The sequence below is a fragment of a genome, unplaced genomic scaffold, assembly GCF_019419815.1.
Source record: "Pyrus x bretschneideri cultivar Hongxiangsu unplaced genomic scaffold, Pyrus_bretschneideri_v1 Contig10, whole genome shotgun sequence".
Lineage (NCBI taxonomy): Eukaryota > Viridiplantae > Streptophyta > Magnoliopsida > Rosales > Rosaceae > Pyrus > Pyrus x bretschneideri.
Window position 1 is genome coordinate 6,046,253 of NW_025999391.1, and position 10,543 is coordinate 6,056,795.

A 10,543-nucleotide genomic window follows, 5' to 3' on the forward strand; every position below is an offset into this window, starting at 1 on the left:
GTTTAGGGTCTTTCTGAAGGCCTTGGACTCAAAAATCCCTTTTCCGAAAAACCAGAAAATTGTAGATACATAGAAACAAAATCAAAAAAGCAAAATTCACGCGGAGGGAAACGCCCCCAATTGCCACAAACTCCACCTCCTCCACTGACACTGTGCGCGCCATAGCTAATTTAGGGTTAGGGGTTTTGATTCAGCCTCAATTTCTTAGATACCCAGAATGCGGCCCAATTGCTGCCATGTATCCCTAGCTTTCGTCCTCAAACTCCTCAACTTTCTTCAAGCTTTCTTCGGAGTTTCGATCTTAGTCTACTCGGCATGGATGCTCAACCAGTGGAACCACCACATCCCGATAGTCCCGCCACCGCCTTCAGCTCCTTCTCCTGATTCTTCGTCCTTCTCCTCCCTCCTATTGAGCTCCGAATCGGCTGCAGTTGCCGATCAGATCACGCCGTTGGATTTTGCTGTCCATTTGGTTTCTGGGTTCGATGAGGGATCGGGGTTCGGATTGAACTCGCTGAAGCTTCCCGCGCCCTGGTAATTTCAAAGTTTCTAAATTTAGCTGAGTTTCAACTGGTTCATGTAATCATATTCGATTGTTGTTCGAAGTTCGAGGTTTTTTGAGTTGGGTATTGAAGCAATTTGAATTCAGGGTTCTGATTTTGATACGTTAATTTGGAGTTGTGGATTTTGGCGGGCTCTGGGAATGGTGTATTGAATTTTTTGATACATTAGATGCTTAGAAATCATTAAGTTTCCGAAGGGACCCATTTTATTGTTCATTTGATGATTTGGTTTCTTGCTGGCAGGTTCATCTACTCTTTTATGGGACTGGGGATTTTGCTCTGTTGCGTTACTTTCATAGGTTGTATTGCAGCCGCAGCAATTAATGGCTGCTGCCTTTGCTTTGTATCCTTAACCAGTTAGCCTATAAATCTTTCACTAATTTTAGCTAAGAAATTGTTTTGCTAGTATCCCGTTACTGGTTTGCTACGATTTCTGAAACTTAGATCAATGTTTCGAGACCCATGACATGGCAAGTTCATAAATTGTGAGTTCTCAGTTTGGTTGGTTATTAAGAGTATTAAACCAACAAAAGAGAGAAACTTCTAAAGTAGTAGTGTTCATTTGACGAGCCCCTAGGAAACAAAAGGCTTCAGTGATCTTATTCCCACATTTTCGTTTAGTTGGAAGGTTTTGTATTTTTGAAGCTAGATGACTACTTCCTACTGCTTGTATTAAGCTCCAGACAAAGTGTTAGTGGATTAGAGTATTTGTATTGCATAATAAGAAGCTTTACCACTAGCTCCAAACTTAATAGTTTTGAGGTATTGTCCTTTGTATGTCATGCAAGTTGAGTTGAATGAACCCAATTTTCAATGCGCCTTCTGCATTTGGTGATATGTGTTCTACCTTTTTTCTTAACTGGTCAAACAATTCAGTATACAATACTTATAACCTTGCTCACTCTACTAGAAGCAGCTTTGGTGGCATTCATTTTAATTGATCGCCGTTGGGAAAAGGTAACGTTTTCTGATGACAAATAAATTTCAGTAATATGTGTGCATGGGTTTTATCCTTAATCTTTATCCTATCAGAATAATCTGGTTTCTCATACCTCCACAGGATCTTCCATTTGACCCAACTGGTCAACTTGACAGTTTCCGATCTTTTGTTGAAGAGAATATTGACATCTGTAGGTGGGTCGGGCTCAGTGTCATTGTAATACAGGTATGCTAAGTCCAATGTAGTGATGATGTTTATCGTTATGTTTATAATTTCATAGGACTAAGATCAATAGAACTATCCCATTTACATGATTTGTAATTCAAATTTTGGACCTTTAGAGGAAAGCTCATGGGATGGCTAAGACCGATTAAGATTAACGCCTCAGACCAAATTGCATTACTGATTGTATTTAGTGTATTTGGATTGGAGATACTTTGCAGTTATATATCACTAGTGAAGATTACTATTGCATTGAATTGTTTTCTTATACCCATCATTTTTTAAATGTCAGGTTTTATCACTGCTACTATCAATAACTCTGCGAGGCTTGCTTTCTACTCACAAACCTGACTATGATGTTGAAGATGATTACGATGATAGGGCTAGAACTCGGGAGCCCCTGTTAAAACAACAATTAAACCAAGCATCTGGATCAACCAAGGGCGATGGGAAAGGGACTCACTCTGACATTTGGAGCTCACGGATAAGAGATAAGGTATTTTGTTTGAAGAGTAGCCATAATGTATACTTTGATATCGAATCTTGATCCGTGATATCTTGTCAATATGAGTATCTTTTATTCTCTAATCACATCGTTCGTATACTTTGCACAGTATGGATTGAGCTCTCTCAATCAGAATGCGTCACCGAGTATGAAATCCAAGCAGTAAAGATGGTAGTGGGTTTTTCATCTCACTGATCTGAAACATCGATCAGCAGGTTTTCTGTTGATACTCAAGTATATATCATTGTTCCCTCGTTTCAGTTTTTCAAAATTTTGTTTTGGAGGAAGTTATGGTGTTTATATCTAACTCTCGAAAAGTGTTCTTGGTGGTTTTCCTTTGTATGAATTGGATGTGTGTTTCTGGTAAAGATGTTGTGTCATTAATTGTAAAAGAAGAAAGCTTGTGATTTACATGTAACATTGTGAGTCTGTTACTGTCATCATTCCTGAGTAATTCAGAGGGGTCTGCACTTGAATTATGCATGCTGTTGTATTGATAAGATTCTCTCCGCTGTCCACATTGACGAACTTTGCCCATTGAATCGAAATTCCATTATGCTCTAGAGTATCCTGTATGACGAGGTTTTTGACTAAGGATCTAACGGTCAAAAACCCCTGGTGCATAAGATACCCCGGAGTATACGAGAAGCCCCACCCTTTCGTTTTCATTTATCCCGTGAGTCTATGGAAGTGTGGATTCTTTCTTTCAGCTGTCAAGAAGTCCATGAAGCTGATAATTATTATTTGATTCCTTCCATGGAAATGGAAACACATAGAAATGGCAGACTCACGAGATTTGTTTTGCCTGTCCTTTGCTTTAAACTAACTATACTACTTGGCCTCCGTTCTGTGGCTTGGTGTGGTGCAGGAGCACATTTGTTTTTGTTTTTATTTTTATTTTTAATAGATGTCTACGCTATGAATTATTTTTCATTCCACACTAAAAAAAAAAAGAATTATTATTAGTACTAAAAAAAAGTTAATTTCATCTTTATTTTTATTCTTTTATTGAAGATAATAAAGAAAGATTTTTTTGGAATGCTACTTTGAAGAGTTATTGGATATATCAAGGCATCAGTGTATTGGAGAACTTTCGATGGGAGTAAAAGTTTTAACATCTTATTGGTGTGTCACTTAGTATTACAGTTCATTGATATTTTTTTATTTGTTAGTGAAATTTTAAATTTGAATTTCGTAAAGAGAATTGTTATTAGCATTCTAAAAATCTCATTCTACACTTTAAACTTTTTATATTTGAAAAGAAAAATACACTTGTGAGAAGTGTAGAATGTGATTTTTGAAATGCCAATAACACTTTTCTTCGTAAATAACGAGTTTATATTAAATACTAATACTCATTCTCTCATTATGACCCATTAAATAGGAATTTGTACTTTTAATAACGTACTCTAGAAAAATGGAGCATCTGCAATTCTCTGTCACTTCTCTTTCTCTGTTTCTCATACCAAAATCTTTGACGTTTCTGATATATAGCTTTAACTCTGGGGGCTGCGGCGGTAGCAATTCCCGTGGGAAACGGATAATCTCCGGATCCTTTCTACTTAATCTTCTTCATCAAATAATTCAACTCTTTGAAATTTGATTCAATGGTTAAAGTTATTATAATTTTTGGAGTGGATCCCTATTTTTAGCATTTGGATCAAATTTCAAGGATCCAGATTGTTTGATGAGAAATATTAGGTGAAAGGGATCCGGAGAGAATCTGGTGAACTTATTCATTGCACCTTGATCTCAGATTTCTGTGGAATGTGACATCCGCCCCTTTTTTTCTTCTAATTACTAACTGTGACTTGGGAATAACTTTTGTTTACAAATTAGGTTGCCTATTGTATGGTTCAACCAAACTTCCTCTCCTCTTAGTGTAAAATTATAGATGTATTAAAAAAAAATACAAATTCTTACATAAAATCAGAGATAACTACGTGTCTGTTTGTATTTTCATCTTTCATCACGTACGTACGTCTTGTGTTGAGACTGTATATACAAAAGGATTAATCACCGATTAAGCAATAGAATCTCTCCCCACCACCACATCACCAAATCAAACTACTACAGGGAATTAATGCATTGAGCTACAACCTGGTTTTAGCATTGAAATCCCATGTGCGAACGTGGAGAATGTTACACCAATATAGGAGTACAAGTGAAGGAATAATTGAAAGGCAAATGCAAATGTTCCATATATTTTGCTGCTTTTATTAGGACTTGACTCTCCAAACATAATTATTAACTTCCATGATTTTGGACTAAGATGAGTCTTAAGCATACACGTGATAGCATTAATCCCATACATATAAGAAAAACTAGTTGGTCTTAAAAGAAGCTCTGCGCGTCCCACGTCAGCGGTTTTAACGGAGTTTTTTTTTAAGACTAAGGACGAATGGATCATATGAAGGGTCTACTCAATTTCACAGGTATCGCCACGTAGCCCTTATCACCCACTAAAGAATAAGAATCAAGCCTACACGAAGCGTTGATTCTATCATAGTACTCTTTAATTCACAACCCCATTTAAGAGATAGGGCAATTGTCACTAACCAGCTTTGTCCTTGCTACGATTTTAACGATGAAGAGGGTAAAGTGAAACGCAAAAAACCAACTTTATAAGACAAAGTGGGTCAAAAGAAGCTTCCGAGCAGGCCATTTAGTATTCGGGTTGATGTCAGTGGAGCAAGAGTAATTAAGCCTTTCATTTTATTTATTTTGGTTATAAGAGAGACACTAGATTCCGTACATTGGAGCATAGTAAAATTTTGCGAACTAGATTATGTACATTTGAGCATAATAGAATTTTCTCTCCTTAGCATAACAACAAACTACATAACCGAGCACAATAACGTTCTACGATTTATACAGCCGACCCTACTTAGTTGGGAAAAGACTTTGTTGTTTTTATTATTGTAGCATAACAACAAACTGATATCCCAACCTCCAGACCATACAAACATGAGAGAGATCTGAATGTGAGCCAAAGTCAGCAACCAGAATGATTTTTAACAATTTTGTATATAAACAGAGAGTGGGCACATTTATCAAATAATGATCAACTGAAACATTTTGTGGCATTAAACAATTAAGGTGGGTTTTTTGGGCCCACCATTGTCGAAAATCAAATACACAGAGTTACAGTAAAAATCTTAAATAGAAAATGAAACAAAATCCTCATCATGTCCTCCCTGTCAAATCCACCACTGCCTCCTCCACCAGCTCCTCCAGCAACTTCCCCTCTATGCCCCTCCCCAAATTATCAATTTCCAATCTCATGTGTTCCGACCACCCCTTCCCGACAACCTCCTTCTTCACCACTCTCTCCACCACCCTCTCCACCACCAGGCCGCTGATGTCCCCGCCACCATCCGAAACACACCTCACCTCATCAGAAAACCATTCCTTCATTCGGGCCCACACACGGTCAGCCAACAGAGGAGAATCACCCTCTACGAACCTGTCATGGGCCCCGCTGCATGACGTGGTCCTTGAGCAGCTGTCGGACCCATGACCGGTGATGTCCATCAAGGCTGCATTCACGCAGTCGAATACAAGCTTCTGACTTGATCGCAATCGCCTTCGTTTAGCCTCATGCAGAGGCTCTTTGTCACTTAGGTTGGAGTACTTGTCTCTCAGAGACGGGTCCAAAGGACTATCAAGCGAATGCCATATTGCGAAAAAGGAGTCGCACTGCACCTCGCCGTCTAGGCCAGCTGCGGATAAAAGAGTCTGGACAGTGGCATGCCAGTCTTGTTCTTCCTCCTCAGTTGAAACCGAAGGGGATTTTAATAGATACGGTGTGGCTGTCTCTGCACAAGACTCATCCCATGACAGCGTCCGCGCAATTGATCCTATAAGTGGTGATTTGTCAATCAAGTTAGACTTAAGAAGTCTACCTGTTTTACCACAAAAAAAAGTTATGAAATTAGAGAATAATTAATGAGGAAATTAAGGAAAAAGCAATAAAAAGTAATTACAGAGAGAGAGAGAGAGACCTAGGTGGTCTTGCTTCAAATGCACGGAGGATTCCTGGGCTGTATTGTCATCCTCTTCGAACGGTGGTTCTAGAACTGATATTGGACTTGGTTGATCCGGATTCTCACCAACACAACCGGGCACCACATGCTTTGCCACACACAACCCTGCCTGCAAAATTTGAAGCGAAAAACAAATCAAATAAACCATCCATGTGATGACAATAAGACACTGAATAACTCAGGTTTTAAGAAAAACCACCAACATAGGCATCAGCATTTATGGTTTTTCCATGCCAATCATTCCATTGTGACAAGTACAATGCATATCACAAACATAGGCATCAACATTTCAAATAGGTTGCCCCAGAGCCAGGTCAAACAACATAAATCCTATGATCTTTAATTTTTTTGTTTTGGAGGAGGATTTGCAACAATAAAGAGGGCAAGTACTAACAGCAGATGAAAACGAAAGATTGAACTACCTCGTGTGGAACGGTGCCTTGGTTTTGTCCCATTCTTGTTACATGTGGAGATTCTTTTCCTAAATATCCAAATAAAGCAGGAGACAGACAACCTTCAAAACCACCATCATTAGCACACTGAGATGCATCACCACTAATTATGCCAGGAGGAACCAGAGAATTTGGTGGTTCAGCAAGGGCAGATTGAGATTCGCTAGATTTCCCTTTATTTGATTTCTTATTTCTGGAGAAAAATAAACTTGAGACTTTCCCTTTTAGCGATGATTTCATGCTCTTTGCCTTTGTTAGCTCTTTGGGAACATCTGTCTTTACAGCTTCGGGATCTGAAACTTGAACATTGACCCCGCCACCATATACTGTAGAAGATACAGGGAGAGATTTTGACCTCAAAAGACTTCTGGGAGAATCAACAGCACCATCTTCTTTTCTAGAATCAATAGGCAAGCATGAAACTGATTCCCTTGGTTCTTGTTCCTTCTGAATACTGTCATCCTCAGATCTTTCTGGCTTCTTTATCTCTGAAAGGGCAAGCATCTCTCCCAGTGTACTAGAGCTCCTCCGAGCAAGTCTTTGTTCCTGAGGATTCCCATTTAGTGCCATCATTGCCCATCTTTCAGAAAGTCGCTTCTTCGCCTCTTTGCAAACGGATGATTCTGGCGAACATGACATGCGGCTGAAGGAGGACGAAGAAAAAGGGCTGCCAAACCTATTGACGTAATCCCATGAATGCCTAGAAGATGGCGACATAACTTCAGAATCACTGAGATTTCCTCCTGCATATTCATGGTCTGATTTGTAAAATGAACTTTCATCACCGGTATGGCCATTGGAAAATACAGAGGAAATCAAAGTTTTGTCCCTCCGATGACCCATCAAATTATTACGCATCTTCTGCGTGATCTCCTTTGCAACTTCTCTTGATTCTCGCTCCTCATCATCTTCAGGTTCCTCATAGAAGTTTTCACCATGTAAAACTCTTGGTGATGAGGTGGGTGAAGAAACCACAGCCTTAATGTCATTAGCCTTCCCAGGGCTAGGCCTTAATACCACTATCCGAGTTGGTGGAGCCGGATATCCATCAACTTCCTGATCAACAATAGTAGGAGAGTATCCATCGTGGCCTTTGTCCCATGCAGCTGCTTGACTGACCTGAGCTGATTTCTTTGTCTGTTCATCATTCTTGTCCCCTATGCCTGATAATTTTTCACTAGAAACCATCTTTGAAGGTCTGAGAACAGTGATCCGCTTTGTCTCCGTAGGCTGGGAAGGAATAGATTGTAATTCATGTAGATGCTGAGAAAATAAGGAATTAGGTTCTTGCAGAAACTTGAGGAACAATTCTCTATTGGAACTTAATACGTCAAGTGCATCTTGGAACTCCTTGGACTGGCGAAGCCTCTCATCGGTGGCCAAGCGTTTCGCTTCCATGAACTTCTGACGAACAAGAGTCATCTTCTTCTCGTTAACTTTTTCATTATACCTTCCCTTCTGCGGCGACATATTTCTTCCATAATTTGCCTTCTGAGGTTGTTGCCAGACTTCATAAACATCTTTGTAATCATTCTGCTCTGAACACTGATGAAATTCGCGTGGAATTCCGTTGTCCAAAAACCCATCTTCTTGCTGCCAACATCCCAATGGCATGCTGTTATTAGTACCTTGCGAATAACTGTTTGTATGACTTCTTTGTGAAGCTGAATCGGACTGCTCAAGTGGGAGAGCATCAAGCCCCATCAATTTAGCAACCAAGTTGGGCGGATTCTTCTTAGACACCACTTCTTTTGACATTTCTCGGTCTAAAAGGATCTTTATGGGTGTTCCACTTGCTTTATTGTTTGATGAACTTCTTCTTAACTCTGACACAATCTGAATACCTCATAAAAATGTAACACAAATCAGGAAACTGCAGTATATTATATACGTGATGAGCAACAAAAGACAACTTCGCATTGGAATTGTTTCTCGCGCTGGTTTAAAAAATACATTGATCAGAGAAAAATCCTGCAACACTTACCACTTTATCATCTATGTGATCTCCAAAGGGGGGAGGGCCCAACATTGTTGCCACATCTGATTGACTCCTTGAGAGTGAAGAGCCTACCAAAACTGATGGATCAATATTTGACGGGTATGATTACCAAAAGCACATGAGAAGCAATCACCAAAAGCTCCAGAAGGATAACGAACAGCGAAAATTACAACAGGAATTTGAAAGCGATTTTGCAAAGGATTAGAATATGCCGCTATTGACTTATTAATAAAAGACTATATCAAAGGAATTACCATCACGGTGCGGTTTATCAGTGAGCAGCTTATTTCCAGAAACCCCATTACCCAAATCAAAGAGGTTCACCATTCTTCCCAAGCATCCCGGGGAAGGCTTGTCCGCGTTAAGAGCTTTGCCGATCTGCATCCCGTTCATTTCAACCCCTGTATGATCACAAAACTCAGTAGATTAATCACAACATACAATCACTTTTCTGCTTCATTTGTTGAAATGGAATAAAACAAATGCAGTCAAAGACTCCCAAACCAAATAAAAAAAACCGTTGAACAACATGACATCTTCCAAAAGAAATTAAAGGGGGCAAAAAAAAAAAAAAAAAACCCAATTCGAAGCCACACAATTCAACACGATTAGAAATTATGGAAAAATAAATAAATAATATTTTCCCATTTCAGTCAAACCCAGCACACAAACAACGAACCTGAAAGCTACAAGCTTGAAGCTTGAATCCCAATTAAGAGAGAGAGAGAGAGAGAGAGAGAGAGAGAGAGAGGCAGGAGATACAAATCGAATGTTAAGCCGAGTGAAAATTGAGCACATTGGATTCAAATATCACATCAATTTTTATGCGTAAAAAGCAGCAAGAAAAAAAAAGCCAAAAGGTTTGGAATTTTCTAAGATCAAAATAAAACCCAAAAGGCAAGCTAATTACAAGGAAATCATTGAGCGAAAATTGAACAAAAAGCGATAATATTAAGCTCAGGAAAGCTGCTATGTCTTCAGCTTTAGCTAATTAAAAAGTGAGAAGGAATTAGATTCCCCTTATCACCAACACAGAGGGGGGAGAGAGAGAGAGAGAGAGAGAGAGAGGTGTGAGATCGGAAAAAGTTAGTGAGAGAGAGATCGGAAAGTTAACACTCGAAAGGACGACACAGCCATAAATCTCTGACACAGTTACAAGCAGCATTCAGAGAGAGAGAGAGAGAGAGAGAGAGCGAGAGAGGGATTGGGACCTGTGAGCGGCGAGGAGCTGAGGATCTGTCATTCCGGCGATAATGCGGCCGGAGGAGCTGCCGGCATCTGAGGTGGCGATTGGATCGGCGGCGTTGGCTCTGAGAATCTACGGTAGTTCGTTTCGGTTTCTCTTGTGAGCTTCTGCTTTCTTTCTCTCTCCAGTTTCTCTTTCTTCCCCACCGACTTTCTTCGCAGTGTGGTGTCGGACTTGAAAATGGTTTTGTTTAATTGAGATTGATTTGAGAGAGAGAGAGAGCGAGTGAGAATAACCAGATGACAATGAGAGAGGGAGGGATCAAAAACGAAAAAGTGGAAAGTGGAGGGTAATCAGACAATATTCGTATTTTTCGTGATTCTATTTAGTTAGATTAGGCCATCTCTAATCGAGGGCCCGCCACAGGGTTCGTTTTAGCCCTCTGGCCCTATAAGATATTAATCTTTTTAATGAACAGTATATGGTCATATTTGCCTCCATCTCCAACCGAGGGTCAAAGGGCCATAGGGCTCATTTTAGCCCTGTCACAAAAAACCGTCTCCAACCGAGGGCCAAATGGCCAAACATAATTTATTATTTAAAAACTACAACTTAAATTCAAATCCAACG

General features: G+C 39.7%; 2 protein-coding genes across 3 annotated transcripts; one reads left to right on the forward strand and one right to left on the reverse strand.

The window, feature by feature from the left end:
* Positions 1-2,709, forward strand: LOC103960290 (tetraspanin-18). The gene is made up of 6 exons (XM_009372747.3): positions 1-534; positions 807-906; positions 1,440-1,520; positions 1,624-1,728; positions 2,018-2,221; positions 2,340-2,709. The coding sequence occupies exons 1-6, from the start codon at positions 218-220 to the stop codon at positions 2,394-2,396; spliced, it is 864 nt and encodes a 287-aa protein (XP_009371022.2). The 5' UTR covers positions 1-217; the 3' UTR covers positions 2,397-2,709.
* A 2,521-nt stretch (positions 2,710-5,230) lies between these two features.
* LOC103960277 lies at positions 5,231-10,207 on the reverse strand. 2 transcript variants are annotated; one of them, XM_009372735.3, is made up of 6 exons: positions 9,939-10,207; positions 8,982-9,128; positions 8,713-8,795; positions 6,699-8,564; positions 6,235-6,385; positions 5,231-6,135 (listed from the first exon to the last, which is right to left on the reverse strand). In XM_009372735.3, the coding sequence occupies exons 2-6, from the start codon at positions 9,118-9,120 to the stop codon at positions 5,417-5,419; spliced, it is 2,958 nt and encodes a 985-aa protein (XP_009371010.2). In that variant the 5' UTR covers positions 9,121-9,128; positions 9,939-10,207; the 3' UTR covers positions 5,231-5,416. The 2 variants fall into 2 exon arrangements, with proteins under 2 accessions (XP_009371010.2, XP_009371001.2); XM_009372726.3 differs by having other exon boundaries at positions 8,713-8,804.
* Between the last annotated feature and the right edge of the window lie 336 nt (positions 10,208-10,543).

What these genes read in the sequence shown, in the direction of transcription:
- LOC103960290 (XM_009372747.3), top strand. Translation starts at nt 218, where the DNA reads ATGCGGCCCAATTGCTGCCATGTATCCCTAGCTTTCGTCCTCAAACTC. An exon ending in CTGAAGCTTCCCGCGCCCTG is followed by an intron (nt 535 to 806) that starts GTAATTTCAAAG and finishes TCTTGCTGGCAG; the next exon opens with GTTCATCTACTCTTTTATGG. An exon ending in TCAGTGTCATTGTAATACAG is followed by an intron (nt 1,729 to 2,017) that starts GTATGCTAAGTC and finishes TTTAAATGTCAG; the next exon opens with GTTTTATCACTGCTACTATC.
- LOC103960277 (XM_009372726.3), bottom strand. Translation starts at nt 9,120, where the DNA reads ATGAACGGGATGCAGATCGGCAAAGCTCTTAACGCGGACAAGCCTTCC. An exon ending in TGATAAACCGCACCGTGATG is followed by an intron (nt 8,805 to 8,981) that starts GTAATTCCTTTG and finishes TTGATCCATCAG; the next exon opens with TTTTGGTAGGCTCTTCACTC. An exon ending in AAGGCACCGTTCCACACGAG is followed by an intron (nt 6,386 to 6,698) that starts GTAGTTCAATCT and finishes CAAATTTTGCAG; the next exon opens with GCAGGGTTGTGTGTGGCAAA.